At 58.7% G+C, this 19,296-nt stretch overlaps 1 protein-coding gene across 1 annotated transcript in view; it reads right to left on the bottom strand.

Annotated features, from left to right (window-relative positions):
• The window catches only part of PKP1 (plakophilin 1), a 39,196-nt gene extending 20,352 nt beyond the window's left edge, over positions 1-18,844 (bottom strand). The window contains exons 1-2 of the mRNA XM_060088691.1: positions 18,458-18,844; positions 10,985-11,091 (exon numbers count right to left, since the gene is read on the bottom strand). Of these exons, the coding sequence (XP_059944674.1) occupies positions 10,985-11,091; positions 18,458-18,659 (309 nt within the window). The 5' untranslated portion in view covers positions 18,660-18,844. The remainder of the gene's footprint in view (positions 1-10,984; positions 11,092-18,457) is intronic.
• Positions 18,845-19,296: the final 452 nt, after the last annotated feature.

The following is a 19,296-nucleotide window of genomic DNA, read 5'->3' as shown; positions in this document are numbered from 1 at the left end:
CGAGGAAGTGCCCGCTTCCTGAGGCAGCGGACCTGAGGGTCAGGGAGCTCCCACTGGGCCAGGCACCCCACCTTGTGCAGGGAGACTGGGGGTGCCCCTGAACTGCCACCCGAGCCCTGAGCCAGGAGGCACTTGCCAGCCGTAAGAGGAGGGCCAGACGCTGCAAGACGGCAACATCCTGAGGAGCGGATTCTTCCTTGGCCAAAAAAGAGCTCCTTGGAGACTCCTTGGTGAAAAAGCCACTCCCACTGAGGAGACAGCCAAAAATTTCACAGGAAAGAAGGGACGATTGGCTGGGCCCTCCAGGGCTTGGTGACACAGCCCCGACTGGAAGACGAGTCTGTGTGCATGTGCATACACACACACTCCACGTGCACACACACACACTCCACGTGCACAAACACACACACTCCACGTGCACACCTGCCTGTGTGGGACACACACCACTTGGCTGGGGGTGGACTCAGGCAGGTAGGTCTTTGGAAGTGCCTTGAGCTTATCCTAAGAACCCCATAGCAGGCCTGGTACTTCACAGTTTGTAAAGAGCCCTCCCATTCATCCTCTTGCTGGAACCTCACAGCCTCCGTCCTCCGCCTAGCCGAGGAGGTACCAGGACAGGCAGCAGCGTCTGTATTCTGGGAGCACCTCTTAAGCTCGGAGAACTTGAGGCTAAGATGGGGTAGACCCTGAACCAGGACCCAGGCCTCCGACCTTCCCGGTGTTCGTCCTCCAGCCACTTGGCCACCAGAGTCTGGTGACATGAGTGAAGTCTAAATGGCCCAGAGCTTCTGCAGGACAGGCTCCACCACCACCTCGGGCTACTCGCTGGCCCATCACCTAGAAACCCCTCCCCAGAGCCCCAGACACAAGAGATGCCTGCTCCTCCTCTTTGGCTGACGGTGGGAAACGTTTAAGAAGAGTGCGGCTGAACGGCTGTGTGACACGTGCTAAGGCTCTACTGCCCACAGAGCCCGGCTGGAAGGCCCTCTGTCCTGAGAGACGCCTACGGGCGAGGCGGCCTGTGATCACAGCAGGGCTGGCCGGGGTGGGGGGGTCTCGAGAGGGAGGGCATGGAGGAGTGAGTGCGGGCCCCCATGCCCTGCACCCATGCTTGTTCCTGGTGCACACAAGCTGCCCTGAGAGATCAGGACATCACGTCAAGACTGCTGACTGAGGCCGAGCCCGGAGTCTCCTGCAATGAGCCGAGTCTTCTGAGCTTCTTGGGGATCTAGAAGCTGAGCCACCTCCCTCCCAGCCTCGGGGGCAGTCAGAGGGAGGAGAAGGGCCTGTCCCGAGGCCCCCAGCTCCCTCCAGGCCTCTGCCCATGGCACCTCGCCCTTCCCCCAGCTCTGTGGGCCTCCCAGAGCTGCTTAGGGCTGCAGGGAGATCGGGAGAGCCTGGGGTCTCCTGCCGACCCTCCCCAGGAGCAATTGATCCTGCAGGGCTTGGTGCCCAGCAGGCCCTGGGTTAGTACAGAGGGCCACAGACCTTGGCCGGAATCCTCATCTTTAAATACTCCATTCAAGGGATTTCCCTGGTGGTCCAGTGGGTAAGGCTCTGTGCTCCCAATGCAGGGGGCCCAGGTTCCATCCCTGGCTGGGGAACTAGATCCCACATGTATGCTGCACCTAAGAGTTTGCATGCCACAACTAAAAAAAAAAAAAAAAAACCAAGAAACATGCCACAACGAAGATCCCGCATGCCACCACTAAGACCTGGCGTGGCCTAAATAAATAAATATTAAAAAAAAGAAAAAGAAAAGAAAATATCTAAATGCTCCATTCAAAAAGGCCTTCAGCTGGGCACACGGCAGTCACCGGTGAGGGGAGGGGGTGCCACCTGGTCACCCTTCTCCTTGGCCCTCGGCTCTTCCTGACCCGCTGGACCAGCTGTGGGAAAATTACCCTGCATGATGAGCTTATGACCCAGAACCCCCCCAAGTGTGGGCCAGGCTCCATCGGCAGTCGTGAGGTGACTTTAGGGCATTTAAGGGCACAGCCAGTAAGTAGCGCTGAGGCTCACAGAAAATTCCTTCTCTTTCACTTTGATTACCGTGAGGAGAAGGTCCAGGTTGGTGCCAGGATGTGTCTTTAACATCTGCCAACCTCCCTTTCTGAGCAGAAGGAAAAAAAGCCTTACCCATTTGGAATTAAACAATGATTTGTTTTCATTCTATTTATTATTATTGATTCTAAATTATGGTAAGCCTTCTTTTATGGCAAAGGATACTTTTGTTTTTCTCTCAAGTTACTGATACAAAGTTTCTTCTCAAAATGAATGCACTGAAATTTAAAAGGTAGTTCATTAAAAATGAGTAAATAATAGTTGGTGTGATGATTTTGTAAAACCTCTTGACAGCAGCGATCAGATGAAACTCTGTTGCCTACAGTGGCCAGGGTCCCTTCCTGTGACAGTGTGACCAGGATCACTGGGCAGGGGTACCAGAGGTCGGGTTCTAGTCCTGGTTCTTCCCTGAGTGGCTGTGCAGCCTTGGGCAGCCACCTCACCTCTCTGAGCTTCTCCGTTTCCCCAACTAGAGCCAGCCTTGTAAGGCTTCTGACTTTCAGTGTCGTTTCAGCCCTGCTGGAGTCACACTCGCCCTTCTCCCCAGCTTAGCTCAGAGCTTCGGAACAAACCCAGGAGGCTGTCTTCACCCCACTCCGGGCCACGCCCTTGTGCAGGTGTGTGCGCGGGGTGCCCCCTGCTAGAGCCCCCAAAGCTGCGTCCCTCCCCAGCTGTGTCTCCACCTTCTCCCCCAACCCCCGCCCCACTGGATTTTCATTTTCAGCTAAGTTTGCTCTTCTGCGGCTGGAAGACCTTGGTAGCGGCATGCCAGGGCGGGGCCCTAGGGGGGGCGGCTGAGCCCCACCCTAGGGAGGGGTGAGGTCCTCATCCACCTATGGGAAAGGCTGCTGCATTTGTCAGCGGAGCCCGGTGACAAAAGGCAGCTGCAATCAAAACAGAGGCACTGGAGGACCTGCCCAGGGCTTTGTTTTGGCGGCCTCCTTCAGGGCCCCTCCTCCCTCCGGGCTCTGGAGCCCTTGCCGCTCGCCCGCCGGGCAGGAGACAAGGTCCTGACCCTTCCTCCTCCTCCTCGTGTCCCCCGACAGCCCACGCGGAGCTGACTGGGCTCTGGACCCACTTCTGCCCTCTACCGGTGAGGGACCTCCCGGACAAGCCCCCGCACTTCTCTGTAGCCTGACTTCCCTGTTGATAAAATCGGAATAACAGGAACCAGTTCACCCGTCCAGATCTCACCAAGGTGGAAGGATCAGGTCGGGAAGTGGAAACAGGATTACCTTGTATACGTTCAAACCGCTCCATAATTCAAGGGATTCTGAGGATTGGACTTCCTCCCACCGACAGCCCCCCAAACATGAAGGTGGTGGTCCTGGCAAAGCCAGCACTTGCCTGCTAACCCAGCACCCCAGGGCTCCGTCCCCAAACCTCCAGGACCCTGGGGACCAGGGCTGGTGCTAGGGAGGAAGGCTGGGTGGTCATCTGGTCCCACCCGCCGATGACAGACCAGGAGACTGAGGCCCGGAGAGGGTTAAGGAGCTCATGCTGCAAACCCCTGCGTTTCATCACACCCTCTCTCACGCTGGTGTCTCGTCTGTTAGTTGTTGTTGTTTCCTTTTAAATAAATTTCTTTCTTTATTTTTGGCTGCGTTGGGTCTTTGTTGCTGCGCGCAGGCTTTCTCTAGTTGCGGTGAGCGGGGGCTATGCTTCACTGCGGTGCACGTGCTTCTCATTGTGGTGGCTTCTCTTGTTGCGGAGCACGGGCTCTAGGCATGCAGGCTTCAGTACTTGCGCCTCGTAGGCTCAGTAGTTGCGGCTCGCGGGCTCTAGAGTGCAGGCTCAGCAGTTGCGGCGCACGGGCTTAGTTGCTCTGCGGCATGTGGGATCTTTCTGGACCAGGGCTCGAACCCATGTCCCCTGCATTGGCAGGCGGATTCTTAACCACTGCGCCACCAGGGAAGTCCCCTGTTAGTTGTTTTTAACTAGAGTGTTAGGGCTTTAAAGTCTTGTTGGCTCAGACGATTAGTTCTTGTCAGGAGTTTAAAAAAAAAAAAAAAGGCAAAACTAAAACTCACTAATTTTCTTCTGGAGCGAAATAAAGAAGTTTGCAATTGCCCTTGATTCTTCAAATCTTCCCTCTAAAGTTTCAGCGGCTCTACTGTGACATGTGTGTGAGAAGGAAGGTGAGAACAAAGGCAGATCACGGGGGAGCCTCCTTCTTGGGGAAAGACGCTGACCGGAAGTGGCAGGTGGATTAAAGCCAAAGGAAGACGTAAAACCAGGCTCGGTCCTCCCTCAGAGGAGGGGGAACTCCTTCCCGAGCCCATCTGGGAGGGGCCCCTGCAGACTGTCCAGGGCTGGCAAAGCCCAATGGTCCCACCCACCAACCACACAGTGGTCACACTGAGTCCCCTGCACGGACACGTCTCTCTGGACATTGCGACCAAGTGCCTGACTCCCTCCCCCACAAGGGTCCACCAACTGGGACAGTGACAGGTGACTGCCTTCTCCTGGGCCTGGCCTCTGGAGCTGCCTTTGTCGGAGCGATGCCTGTGCCTTGTGAGCACTCACAAAGGAGGGCCCGGGGGCTACGGTCCCAGCTCCCTGCCTGCAGCCCGTCCTGGGACTCCGCTTGCATTGATCTGTGGGCCAGGTCCTCTCCCTTCACAGGCGCGGTGCCGACTTCTCTCCCCCCAGGGAGGACACACAACACAGGACGCCAGAGCCGAGGAGCCAGTCTGATGGTGCACCTGGGGCCCGGCAGGGATGCAGGGCCAGCAGCGGTCGCTGGGCAGTGCTGGGGAGCCCCACGCCCAGGCCAGTGGCCTTCCCTCCACCTCACCCCTGGCCTCTAAAGAGTCCCTGTCCCCCCAGATCTGAGCCAGGAAGAGCAGCCTCTCCGAGAGGCTAGAGTCAGCCCTCGGTGAAAAGCAGCCCAGAAGGAGGCCCCGGCCCGGGGGCAGCAGGATCGTCCGGCACAGAAAGCAGGGCTACCCCATACACATGGTCACTCCAAGAGACACCCTGACGTGGGCGTATGAGTTTGAACAGAGGGGGTGTCTCCAGCCTCAGTGATGCCCAGCCGGGCGCTGCTCCTACAGGGAGGGAGCCCGGGCGGGGGGCAGGGGACCGGCCCGCGGCCCCCACTCCCTCGCCTCCTCCTCTCTCGGACAAATTCTGTCCCTCGGCAGCAGCATCCTCGTTGGGCGAGAGCCTGGGGGCCGCGGGGCTGGCTGGGGGTGAGTCACTGCTGGCAGGGGGACGCCGGGCTGGCAGGCACGACGATCACTCCCTCCTCGTGGGGCAGGATCTCGCGTCCCCTCCATCTTTCTCTCCCCAGACTTTCCAAACAGACCAAGCCCGGCAGGCACCGCCAGAGAACCCAGCTGAGAGAGGGGAGCAGGGAAGGAGGCTGGGCGGCCCGCCTCCCCTCTGTAAAGCTGAAGGAAATGAGGGCCTACCAGCTCTCCATCCTGCTGCAAGGGCTAATTACCGGCCGTTTCCCCGGGGCCTGGAGGTGCCCAGATGAAAGCGGGGAGGTCATGCGGAAGCCCTCACCCACCTGCAGGCCCCGGAGACCGCCATGAGCCCCAGGCTGTGGGTCCCGCCGCCGTCCAGAGGAAGCTCTCGAGCCGCACAGCACCCTGAAAAGTCGGGGCTGAAGGAGTCCTTGGCTAGGTCTAGTCTAACAGCCTTGCTCCGTGGATGAGAAAAGGTCTCAGGACGTGAAGACCCCCCAGGTCCTTCCCCCCGGCTTGCAGCAGCCAAGCTGAGCCCAGAATCCAGGCCTCCTACCCGATCGGGCGTGTCCTGTCTGCAGCCCCGACTGCCCTACGAGATAGGAATTCTCACCTATTTCAGAGATGGGCAAGCAGCTGAGGTTAAGAATTTGCTGAGGGTCATCCAGCCAGCTGAGGGCCCAGGGCTGGTCCCTCCACACCACCTGCCATGGGAGGGGTCTGTGTTTATTGGGACCTTTCTCTGCTTCAAGGGCTAGAGTCCTGCTGTTTTCTCTCCGGCAGCCCCTCGGCCTTGGGCCCTGCCGCCTGCAGACCCTGCACACACGTGGCTCACCAGAGCCTGGGTTCCCACGCCCCACGGAGCTGTGCACAGCCTCAGCCCTCTCATCTACAGAAGAGGGCCACCCAGGTGTCTCTGGGTCTGGGGTGGGCAGGACCAGTCCCCCTCAGGGAGAGGGTCCCCAGCACGTGGTCCAGGAGACCCTGTCGTGATGGGATCATCAAATACTGACACATCAGTTAAGCAAGTACAGCTGAGAAGAGGCTGGGAGGAAGATTTGCTAGCAAGTCCTGGATTTTTTTTTTAATAATTTTTTTTTTTGGCCTCCCCGTGCAGCATGCCGGATCTCAGTTCCCCGACTAGGGATTGAACCCGTGCCCCCCGCAGTGGCAGCTTGGAATCCTAACCACTGGACCACAAGGAAATTCCCTTAACCCTGGATTAAAGTAGAGAAATGGGGTCAGTGACCAGGATGAAGGCAGAATTTCCTCTGGCCATTCTCCTGGGGAGTCTTGGCCTGCCCCCGCCCCGAGCGCTGGGCTGGTGTAACTGAGCACGGCGAAGGGATTCAGCACGATGCCCCCACGGGATACCTTGGCCCAGACCGCTTGGCAGCTGCTGCACGCGTGGGATCGGCTCCTGGCAAGACGCTCTCGGCCCGTCCATAACCAAAGCACATTTCACTCCATGTGACGCCCAGAGGGACGTAAGCGCTCTAGATGTGCTTCTCGATTTGTAAATAGGAAAACCATTCGGGGCTGGAGGCGGTAGAAAAGGAGACCCTCCTCTTAATCCAGAACCTTCCCTGGAAGCTGAAATGTCCACCTGCCGCAACTTCATCCAGGACAAACCCATGTGACAGAAGCCCATGTTCAGCTTTGGAACGGAAGGGCTGTGCCTTCAGTGCTCCCTGCCCCCTCCTCTCTCAACCTGCTGTCAGCTGACCCAGGGGACGTGGTCAAAGTGCCCCGTACAAGGACCTCAGGGGGGCCGTCAGCCTCCCTTTGCTCCCCTAAAGTAATCCTGCCTGGGTCCCCAACCTAGGAGAGGGGCACTTAGGGAGTCTTGTTTTTATTACAGGGAATGAGTGGAAATACACCCTGACCTAGGGAACGCCAGATCCAGCAAATAAAAAGGCAGGACACCCAGTTACATTTGAATATCAGGTAAACAACAAATAACATTGTAGGATCAGTATGTCGCAAATATTGCATTTCTTTATGTTTTACTTGGTAGCCCACCCTGACCCCCACAGCTGAGTGGCTCCAGCTTGAGTCTAGGAAGGAAAAAGGGGCCCCTGCCCCGCATCTCTTGTGTGAGGCTGACTCATCAAGGAAAGAGGAGGCTTGGCTGGGGGACGGAAGGGAGGAAGTGAAGGGATCTGGACTCATGCGTCTGTTCCAAGCCCCCAGAACATGCTATCGTGTTAAAATATTGAGACTGAAAAAAAAAAAAAAAAAAACGCCAGAAAACATCCCATAAAATGACCAACAAAAGAGCGCAAGTGTCTGGAGCGATGAAAGGAAACTCCATCAGGTTAGGAGTTAGGAGGCCAGGGGTCTCGTGTGCTCTCCTGTTAACCAGCCGTGTGACCCGTCCTTGCTGGGCCTGAGTGTCCTCAACTATGAAATGCCAACCTTGCTGGTCTCTAATAGTCCCCGAGTCTGGTTCTGAGAGCTGGGACAGGAGAGCTGAGTCTGCTCATCTGAGAAACGGGGCTGGACGTGCCCCACCCTTGGCCCCAGCGCCCCTGCTCCTCCCTGGGCCTCTGGGCTCCAGGGATGCTGACAAGCAGGTAAGGTCTCCGAGGACCAGGAGGCTGGAGCGGCCAGAAGAGAACAGAGAACGACTGGCCAACGACTTTCTCGGGACCGGTTCTTCTCTTCCTTAAGTCCCTGATGCTTTTTGTGTGTCAGACTGACTTTGTTTCATTCTATTACAAGACCGTCTATATTCAATTTTCTTATCTTGTGATATAAGGGATCATAGACTATAGAGAGCATGATGAGATATATCTCATCTGCTTCTTTAAATTAGAAGACGATTGCTGAAATAGAATATAAGGTAAAATCATAAGGTAACACCACTGCTTTTTAGACATTTTTAGAACTTTCTTTGTGGAAGTGCCCACAGATCCTTTGCCTATTTAAATAAAATATACAGTCAGTGGTGACCAATCTTTGTTACTTGAAGTTGATTGGATATTTGAAACTGAAGACAAATCCGAGGAGTGAGGCTCTCAGAGGGCTTAATATCATTTCTGCTCAAACACAGGTCCTGACAACACAGAAATGGGGCTGGTTTTCTTAGACGGCCCCTAAAGTAGCAGTAACAACAATTATATTTTATAAAAAAAATTTTTTTAGAGGTTCCAGAAACACTTCCGGCAACAGCAGCACAGCTGGAGTCCTCCAGCTCAGCAACCGACACCTGCGTTCGATTTGTCTGCGGTCCTCCCAGGGCAGGCGGAGGCTCCTCTGAGGAGGGTCCGCGTGTCCTGTTCCCTCCCCCTGCCCTCTGCGCTGGTTTCTTGGGAGCGGGGGCACTGAACTCCCCTGGCTCAGCTATGCCATCCCTGGGAAAATCCCATGGCACCTCTATTGCCTTGCCCCCTGCCCCCCTTCCCCTAAGTCCTGACTAGCGGTTCTGCCATCATGGCTGACGTGCTCGGCTCCAGCATCAATCCTCCCACCCATCCCCCTCCCTCCACCAAATCCCCGTGTCCCACAGCCCTTCCTGAGCTAAGCGAGCTGGGACGCGCCCAGGCAGCTCCTGACTGAGTCACTCTGAAATCCCGCCGGCAGAGAGAAGGAGCGAGGAGGGCTGGGCCTTGGGGTTCGGGAAAGGAAGGAATTCTCACCGGGCGTCAGAAAACAGTCACAGGGAGGGCGTAAGGGCAGCTGGGAGCTGGTGAGGATCGAGTTAATGGACCAGAAGCAGTGCTCAACCCAGCTGCACACAGGTTCTCCCAAGAAGGCCCTCAGAACGAGTTCCCTGCAGGTCCTGGTTACACATCGCCACATGTAATAACCCCTCACTGCCCATCTGATGACACGTCCCGGTTAATTTAACACGTCAACCCCTGAGTGGAGGTGAAGCACGCGCAGATGAGAACACTGATACCCAGAGAAATCAGAGCTTGATCTAAAGTCACAGAGCCAGAGAGCAGCAGGCCCAGGGCGGGAACCCAAGCGCCAAGTTCTAATTGGGCAACGCAACGTTGTAAAGACACATAACATCTGCGCAGTCAGCATGATTACTCATCTGACTGCTGGTCCCATCCTGGGACCTGCCCTCCTTGGGTCTCTCCTAATCCTTTTCACGGCATTACAAAGTCATCTTCTCAGATTCTGCCTGGTCATCAGTCTTTCTGTCAAAGCCCTTTACTCACATCTATGTCTGGTCTGCCAGCCTACTGGGCTCAGTCAACTGTATTTATCAGTTATCAGCACTGAGGGTATCAACTGACATCAAGAATCAGGAAAAAGGGAGGGAAGTAAATTCACAGCAAACCTAGTTAAACCTGTAGCATGCAAGAGAGACAAATCCTCCCAAATCAGCCCCAGTAAGAACGCAGGTAGGAAGGAATCAAGCGGATGACAAAGAACACCTAAACTCATAAACCTCCCACCTCTCTCTTGCCTGGGACCCCGACATCTGTGAACAATGTGGACTCAAAGCAAAAGCTGCTAAAACCTGAGGCCCAAGCAGACGGAGCCCAGAGTCCCATGGAGAAGCAGTCTTTATCCCCAGCTGCACAGGCCTGAAGGGCCTCACAGAAGAATTTCCAGAACAATACAGGCTAATGTTGAAATTAGCAAAACTAAAGGAAAGTCATAGAATTTGCAGACTGGGAGAAAACCTGGGTGTCACCTAGCCCAACACCCCGATTGTGGAGTAGGAGAAAACTCCTGCGTGGGCTTGTATGGCTGAACCAGGGCACCTGCCTTGGGGCTTGGTGGAGAGTTAGGGCTAAAGGGATATTTGTTCAGTAATGGGTGGATGGGCATGGCGGGATGAGATCACACAGAAACACAGTGACAGGGCCAGGATTAAAGGATCTAGGATAATCTCTACTCATGCTAATTTTTAAAAAAAATTCTTAAGAATGATTATAATAAGGTTTTTTTCTTTTTCTTTTTTTTGCGGTACGCGGGCCTCTCACTGTTGCGGCCTCTCCCGTTGCGGAGCACAGGCTCCGTGCGCGCAGGTTCAGCGGCCATGGCTCACGGGCCCAGCCGCTCCGCGGCATGTGGGATCTTCCCGGACCGGGGCACGAACCCATGTCTCCTACATCGGCAGGCGGACTCTCAACCACTGCGCCACCAGGGAAGCCCAATCAGGTTTTTTTTTAAATGCACATTATTTCGTTTAGTCCTGACAACAATCCCCAGAGGTAGACTTTGTTATATCCATTTTACATGTAGGGGAACTGAGACCCAGAGGTAGAAGAATCTCGCCCAAGGTCACATGCTCAGCAGTAACACAGCTAGAATCTGAACGTGGGTTTGTCCAACTTACAAACTCAAGCCACATTCCCCCCTGGGCACACATCCTTGGTCATCAGCACATACTGAGGAGAGGGTCCCTTCGGGATTTTTCTAGAAACATCTAATCTATACATGACTGGACCATAAGAATTCAAACTTCTTTCAAATCTATGATCAAATCAGATATATTGGGAAATGGACTTTTAAAAAAATATGATGTTTTCTTTATGCTTTTTCTAAAATGTTCTCATCTGAGACATTCAGAAATATCCAGTCAGACAGGAGGCTGCTGTAAGAGCCACGTGTGAAATGATGGCCAAGCAAACGGACCCGATCAGAGCTGGGGGGCCTCCCCTCGGGGACCCTTCCCACCCCGCATCGCTGTCTCGGCAACCAGGACACGCCTTCTCCTCCACAAAGCCTGAACCCACGCCCTGCGGGAAGCAGCTCCTTACCGGATAGCCCCACGAGCCGTTCCCCGCCAGGAACTTCGCGTAGTAGCTGGTCCGGCCGGTGGTCCCGCAGCTGTTGTAATTGTCGGCCAGGCCATCGTACATGGAACCTTTAGGACAAGGGCAGCGGTTAGGCCATTCGCTCCCCACAGCCCTCCTGCCCACGGCGTCCCCTCTGCATCTGGTGCCCTGCGGCCCTCGGAGGAGACCAGGGCTGAGGCCTTGGAGGAGGAGGACGGGGAACCAGCCTTCTGCTCGTCTTCCCCCTCTCTCCACCCGCCCCTCCACAGCCAGATGGCTGCAGGGTCAGCTCCGAGGGCCTCGGCCAACCCCTTCCTGGGGGTCTACCCCTGTGGCCGGGGGTGGGCTGACACCCACAGGTCACGAGTTGACCTGGAGGGCCTGAGGCCCCCGTCCTCCCGGTCCAGGGAATCACAACTCCGAGTGCCACAAGGATGGCCTTCCCACTCATGGACGACAGCCCGGAGCTCCACATGCAGCTCCAGAGCCTCAGGGCCGCAGGGCAGCTCCGGAGGGTCCGGGGCCAACGCCACGCGGGACTCTGGTCCCCGAGCCCAGCTTTCCGCCCCCCTCCTGCATCTCCCAGGTGCCCCAGCTGCTGCAGGGGGAGCGGCCACCAACCTCAAAGGCCCGGTGAGGATTAATTAACTGTTCTCCGAGTGCTTGGGGGCCCACAGATGACAGGCTCCGGGGAGGACACAGTGTCATTACAATTATTAAGGGTAAAGTGGCTTTGGATTTCAGAAGGCAGCCTGGACGCTAGGCTCGTTCACCGGATGGCTGGGGAACCCGAAAGGACAGCCCAGTTCTGCCTGCTGTCCTGCTGCCCTTGAAGCGTGGCTGACAGTGACCTGCCCGGGGCTTTGCTCACACCGTGTCCCGTGCCGAGGCTGCCTTCCTTCCTCGGCCACAGCCACTGAATCGCAACCGTCTGTAAATCCAAGTTCAAAACGTGCAACCGGGCCCCACCCAAGAGGCTGTCCTGCTGTCCGTACCCCAGGTCACATCCTGCCTGGTGCCCCATTTCCTAGACTAGGAACCATGGCCCCATGGCCTGGGCATCCGGAGCAAGGGTGGTGCTACACTCTTACTAAGCGATGGCCCCTGGGGAAAGTCGATCCAGGGAGAGGGGGTTGACCCCAGCATCAGGGGAAGGGTCCGGCCGCGATCCCACCTGGCTCAATTCACCCCTCCCCATCGGCTGTGCCCCCTCAGGTTCCCAAGCCTTTGGGGGTGGGCGCTGCAGCATCTGAGCTGGGGGGAGAAGACAGAGCAGAGGGGCAGCTTTGGGTTGTGGCCGATGTCCCTGCCTGGTGCCGCCTCCTGTGACCCCCAACAGCCCACAGGACGGGCAGTGCCCCTGATTCTCCACGCCCCCCATCATGGAGGATCAACGGGCCACGGGGGCTGCTGGCTGTGGCAGAGACCCCCTGCCCTGGGCGCCTAGTGGTGTTGGAATTGGTCCTGGCTCTGGCATTTGGGCAAGGCGCTTGCCTTCTCTGGGCCTCGGCTTCCTCTTCTATAGAAAGAGGGGTGTGGCCTCTCTGTACCTCAAGGTCGCGTGGTTGTGTGATTATAGTGACTTGTGCCTGACGCCATTCAGAGAAGCCTGACCTCTCTTCTCTAGAAACAGGGCTCAGCAAGGAGGAAGTCTGGGCATCAAAGGCTACATCACCACCTCCTTTGCTGCCCGGCTCAGGGTCCCCCAGAGGTGTCCCCACCCCAGAAAGCCCCAGGCCCAGGCCTGGCTCCAGAAGGGACGCCCCTGAGGCTCTGAATTACTCCAAGCTCCCTGCTGTATGCAGGCAGCTCGTGCCTCTTCCTTTCTCCAGAAGCTCTGGAAAAGCTGCCTTCGTCAGGAGGGTCTGGAGGCAACCTCATGGGCGTGGACCCCCAGAACTCGCTCTCACCGAGAAAAGGGGCCGCAGCCAGGAACCCCGGTGGCCGACAGCCAGCGTCCCGTCCTTCTCCCCTCCGTCCAGCCCACTCCTGACATCCCTTCCAGGGCAGGGCAGGGCAGGGTTCACTTGGGCAGGGATTTCTCACTCAAGGGCAAGCGTGGGTCAGCCAGCTGCTTTGGATGGAAAATCTGGGGTGGTGACAGACACAGAGTTCTGGGAGAGGCGTCCCCAGGAGGCTCCGTGGAGGGCAGGCTCCCACGGAGCCTCCGCCCTGCTCGGGAAGGAGTCTGTCAGCAGTGATGTCACTCGCCTTCTTGGTCATCAGGTGAAGCATGTCCTCCCCGACACCCTGCACCTGCCCGCCTCCCTCTCATTCTCCTCTGTGTGACAGGCGGGGAGTTCTCTGCCATGGAGGCAGATGACCTCTGGAGTACCCTATCATCCCAAGGCCAGTCCCTGTGACCCAGGGGGGACTGTGGTGATGACAGGTGTGGGTTGTAACTCTCACTTCTGGTTGGGCCAAGGCCTCCAGGCCCTTCCAGGCAACTCCTGAAGGCATCTCCCCAAGATCACCTGCAACTAGGGGTCAAACTACCTGACTCCCGACCGTGAGCTGCTTGGCTTGGCCTCCTTGTGAGAATGTGGCTGCCATCACACCAGCCAGCACTGCTTCTCTGGCAGGAGGAAGCTGCCCTTGGGCCGAGGCTTCGAGGGTGGGGAGTCCAGAGACCTTACACACTTGCAGTCACACCTTGCAGTGTGCCAGATACCCGAAGGGGTGCAGGCGGGAGGCAAGTCATTTGTGAGACTGTTGCTCCCACAGCAGAAGCGAGCGCTCCCTCTCCTGACCCTGGGGGGTCTCTGGTTGGGAAGTACCACCCTCTGAAAGTCAAGTTCAGGAGGAAGAACATGGAGCTTCTCACTGAGAGTGACGGGACAGCTCTGATGGCCTGCACTTCTCCACTGGCCCCTCGACCTCTCTGGACGTCACTTCTAGGAAGCCTTTCCTGATGACCCCCACCTGGTCCCCGTGCCCCAGGCTGCTTGTCCTCAGGGCAGGGTACGGTGAGGTGCAATCCCCCTGCCCAGCTCTGGTGCCTTGAGGCTCAGTGTCCCCATAACCACAGCAGGGGACTGGGGTCCTTGCCTCCACTCAACCAGGTCCCCCTCCCACCCAAAGAGGTCCCTGGAGGGTGGGTGAACCGGGGAGAGACTGGAGCCAGAACGCCCAAGGCTATATTCTCAGGGAGGATTCTTGGTCCAGGGATGGGAAGGGAGGGTGGTCCCAGCACCAGCTTGCCCCACAGTCACCCCACCTCCCAGGGAGCACTGCACCCGCTGTCGTCGCTGGAAGGGCCCATGGGCCTTTCCGTGTGGCCCAACTGTGTGTCTGCCTCGAGGCATCTGCCCTCCCACAGAAGCCCGGGGTCAGAGAGCAAAGGTCTGCCTTCCCTGTGGACCAGCATCGCTGGCCGCTCCCTTCGCTGCAAGCCTCACTGAGGGTCACTGCTCCGGGTGACAAGCCATCTCAGAAAACCCACCCTGTCCACGGCAGCATCCCGGTGCCCCTTCCCTTCGGCCTTGCATGGCGGCCTGACTCTCCCTGTGTCACTGGGCAGCCCTTTGTCAGGACCCCCGGGATTCCTTCACCCCTGGGACGGGTGAACCTTCGCAGGGATGACTCATCCTTCCACCCCCAAGCTTTCCATGGGTCACACCTGCCACGCCTGAAACATTCCTGCTTTCCTTCTCAGCCAAGCCTCTCCCTGGAGCCCAAACCCTGCACAAAACCAGCTCCTCCTGGAGAAGACCCACCTCCCACGTCCCACCCCGGCGCCCCCACTCTCCCTCGGAGCCGTGTCAGCACTCGGTCTACCTGCTCGACACACTCTGTGCTGTACATTCTGTGTGTGTGTCTGCTGGGGGCCTTCTCCACCCACCCCGACCCAAGACCAGACTCCACCTGGAGAAGGCCCTCGGGACCCTGGCCAGCCTGGCCGAAGGGCTGTCCCAGGGGCAGAGGTTGCCCGAAACGCCTCTGCCCACACCCCCGTCCCTGCTAGCCACAGGCCCTCACAGAAAGGGGTGTCTGTGAACCTGCCTCTCACAAGGCTCCTGCCTCTTCTAGCTGCTTCTGCACTTACACCTGTTCCTTAGCATGAAAAGCTTCAGAAAGGAAGCACACTGTCTCTCGGCCTCAGAAACGCCTTTACTTCACCCCCTAAATCCCTCCCATCCAGGGCGCCCAGCAGGGCGAGGCCCACAGCAAGAGGAATTTAAGTTAGACAATAAGAAGAACTGTCGGAAGAGGGCACGGAGATGTCTGGGCCCCCGGACTGTCCCGCAGCCCAGCTCCTGCCCCTCGAACATCGCAGGGGATGTTCTGCCCTCCACCCAGGCCGGCGGGGCGCTCGTGGACACGCCGCCCTGGCCTGGACGGGAGGAGTTCAGCCCAACCTCACCTGACACGCAGGCGCAGTCGCTGCCCTTTTCTGGGCACGTGTACAGAACAGAAACACCAAAGCACACCGGGGTGTGTTCAACCCCAGCTCTGCTGGAATCCTGCTTCTCCTCCTCATGGCCTGTGTGTGGCCACCACTAAGCCTAAGTGTCGGACCGAGGGCAGGAGCATGCTGGGGCCTGGGCTCAGCCCCCCGAGGGGGGTCCAGGGTAAAACATCGTCACCAGCAACTGCCACACTAGATGTCCATCCCTGTGTGTGTGTGTGTAGAGGTGTGTGTGTGTGTGTGTGTGTGTGTGTGTGTGTGTGTGGCAGCTGTGTCTTCAGACTTGGATCAGAGGAGATTTGGGTTCAGCTTTAGGAAGAGATTCCAAGCGGAGTATAAGGGGCGTGAATATGGCAGCGTCTCCTCTCGGGCCAGATGACAGTTCACCAGTCCCTCACCCCACGGTCCACCCCGCAGGGGCTCCCTGCCCGCCGCAAGGAGGTCATGTTTCCCAGCCCCGATCTCCGGCTGGGCAGCCACGTCCCCGGGTTCCTCCCGCTTCCCACGTGGTCTTACACCCGCTGCCCACGGGGATCCTCGGGAAGCGTGGGCAGCAATGCTCAGGGGCCCCATTCAGGAAAAGATGGGTGGGCAGGTCCCGAGCAGCCTCCTCCTGCAGGGTCTCCAGGCCCCAGAGAACCCCTCCCTAACCGGGGACTGCCTGACAGGGTGGGCCATGTGTCTGGGCCCGGGTTTTGGGGAGGGCACGGCAGAGACGGGTGTTCATGCCAGGCTTCTCCCATGCGGTCCCACACGCAGCCCTCGGCGGCTCAAGGCCCCTCCCTGACAGGATGGAAGGCAGCCCTACGGGCCGGCTCCAAACAAAAGACACTCCTACTGCCAGGATCTTGGGTGGCTGATTCCTGACCGTACTCCGTGGGCTACAGAGAGAGGCAGCTCCTCTGCGGGCAGTGGGACACACGTGGCCTTCTTCAGGGCGGGGGGCCAGGAGAATCAAAGACCCCAGAGGAACCTGCTCTTCTCTCTCAGGCAACTGAAAGAGAATCCGAGTCTGTCCAGGGGGCGAAGGGGATGGCCTGGGGCGTGGTCCTTTCACAGCCGCCAATCACCCCTCCAGACACATGGAGTGAAACCAACAGGACAAAGAGGGACCAAAGCGGGGAGAGGCAGTCACAGAGCAAACCGGGGGACGCTTGGGTGGCGCTGTCGAAGAGACAAAGCCAGATAAACCAGAAACACCAGCCGCAGGTGGCCTGACGGCCTCTCCCAGCTACAGTGTCGCTGGGGAAACTGGTCAGAGCCAAGGGTAGAGGGGACATGCTTACAGGGTCAGCTCTCAGAGAGGGACACACTAGAGTCCACCCCTGCCTGCTGCCCCCGGAGGACCTTGGGATGGAGAAGTGGAGAGAAGAGAGATGGATGTCACCCACAAAGAGAGAGGCCAGGGGCACAGTGCTCAGCCAGCGCCCCATCGGGGGGAATTAGAGGGGGTGTCTGGGGCACCGGGGCTGGTCTGAGACTTTTCTGGAGCTGTGAGCCTCAAGCTCAGGCGAGGGACGGAGCGGGAGTGGGATGGGGACAGGTGAGTCTTCAGCAAGGGAGAGAGGAGGTTGGGTTGAGCTGTGACTGGGCTGAGGCCAAAAGGAGGGGCACTTTGTTTCCCAAACCTACTTCCAAAAAAGGCTGGAAGCAGCTACCAAGGCACCAAACAAAAGGGAAGGGGGCAAGCGCTCTGGAGGCTGTGACCTTGAGTGGGGGTCTGGCAGGAGAGGAGTAGGGGCCCCAGGCCAGGGTAAGGGGCACAGCCGCACAGACCTTTGGGTTTGGGGTGCAGGGGAGTCCTCCGCCAGCCATTTTCTCCCCCTCAGCTCTACACAGGGGCCACTTGGGCGGGGGCACAGAGGTTGAAATTGTGAGCTGGTGTGTGTGTGTGTGTGTGTGCGTGCGCGTGCGCGCATACACACGCGTGTGTGGGAGAATCGGTGAGGATTCATCTCCTTTGTCCCCCCCCTTTACTACCCCCATTCTCCCCGCTCTCTCATGAACACCTGACTTGATCAATATATCTCTTTTTTTCAATAAATAAATCTTGGATGACCTGTACTGGTTTGCAGTCTGCAGCGTCTTTATTAGCATTTAAATAAATAAATAGAAGGTGCCCTGATTTGTGTGTAATTCTCACTGGGAATGCTTTGTATGAAAGCGTTTGGTCTAAAAATCCTCCGCAAAGGGCCCTGTCAGGTATCATACCTTCCTCCTTGCGTTTCAGGGGTCCTACCCCTTTCTCCTGGCCGCCCCCCGGTGGGGGACCTTACCGTGGAGGGCAGAGGGCTGGCCAGGCCGGCACCTAGATGGACAAGTGCCCACCACGAGGGCCCAGCAAGCCGGGGGTCGGGGTCGAGGGATTCCCAACCTTGCCCACCGAATTCCCTACTTGCCCCTAAGACACTTGTTTCTAGGCAAGCTGAGTGGGTCAGGGCGAATCCCGTGGGAAAGTGGGTTTCTCTCAGCCACGGGCAAGAGGGCATCCTGGACCCCTTCCCGGCCTCAGTCCCCAGGGTCCGCACTGGCCCGGGGCAACCTTGAAACCACACATGCCTCTTCCAGGTGCGAGGCTCCCGCTACCACGCTGCGCAGTCACACGGGCTTGTCCGCTCCCTGCGCCACCTTCCCGGCCCCCCGCCCCTCCTGGGCCTCCACTCGGGTCTCCGTGACTCCCTGCCCGCCCGGCAGCCACGCACCGCCCTCCTCCCGGACCCCCCCAGCCACTGGGATCCCGCAGCTAAGTCCGGGCAAGATGGGGCAGGGTGAGGGAGGCGCACGACCCCGGGTGACCGGGTAAGACAGGACGCGGAGACAGTTCCCCGGAGCAGGCCCGGGAACAGAAAGCCCTGGGCCCCGAGAACGGCCCTGATTGCGTCTCCCACCGCGCCCCCACCCCCTAACACCGTGAGCGCGCCGCCGAGCGGCTCGGGCCGCGGCTGCTCAGTGGACCCGGCGGCGGGAGGGAGCGCTGCTGGGGTCTGCGCGCGCCCCGCGCGCCCCACGCGCCCCGCCGCCCGGCCACGCGCGCATCCGGCCTTTACCTCGGTTGGAGTGGCTCAGGGTGGACGACTGGGAAGTCCTGGACTTCTGCCGCTTTACGGTCATCATCACCTGCTCCTGCACGCGCTGCTGGCCCGACGTGCCGGTCTTTATCTTCTGGTCGGACGGCAGAGCCAGCGTCGAGTTGTCCTGGTCCTGGAAGCATTCGTAGGCCAGGGCGGTCTTGAGCGGCGAGTTGTTCATGGCGGCGCGGGGCGCGGGGAGCGGGCCCGGGGAGCGAGCGGCAAGGTGCGAGGTGCGGGGCGCGCGACGTGCGGGCGGCAGCGGCTGCGGGCTGTTCTCGTGCTCAGAGGCTCCCTGTGCCCACAGAGCGACGGCCACGCGCCAGACGGCTCCTGGCTGCTGCTCCCGACGCTTCCACCCGGCGCGTCCTGGTCCAGGCAGTGCCGGGCCCGCCCTCCGCCGGACTGGATATACCGCCCCGCCCGGCGCCGCCCCCTCTCCGCCGCGGCCGCTCCAGCGGAGCCCGGGGCGCTGAGCTGCGGGCCGGGCGCTCTGGGGGCAGGGCTTCAAGGCCCGAGCCTGGACCGTGCTCTCTCTTCCTTTGTCCCCCTTCCCTCTCCCCGCGACCTGCCGAGGGGAGGCCTCCGCCGGGGAGCCAACCTCTGTCCCTGTCCTGCGCGCTCAGGGATAGAGTGCGTGCTCAGCTCGGGACTGAGGGAGACTTCTCTCTAGGAAAAAGGAGTCTTTCTCGACTGGGCCCCCTGCACAGCCAGATGCCCGTCTGCCTCCGTGCAGAGGTCACTGCGGAGACCAGCCCTGGGGATGGGGGCTCCCAGGTTGACGGCAAGGAGCACAGCCCGGTCCAAAGGCTGTGCTC

The sequence above is a fragment of the Mesoplodon densirostris genome, chromosome 2 (assembly GCF_025265405.1).
Source record: "Mesoplodon densirostris isolate mMesDen1 chromosome 2, mMesDen1 primary haplotype, whole genome shotgun sequence".
NCBI classification, from domain to species: Eukaryota; Metazoa; Chordata; class Mammalia; order Artiodactyla; family Ziphiidae; genus Mesoplodon; species Mesoplodon densirostris.
This window is presented reverse-complemented; position numbering and strand designations above follow the sequence as displayed.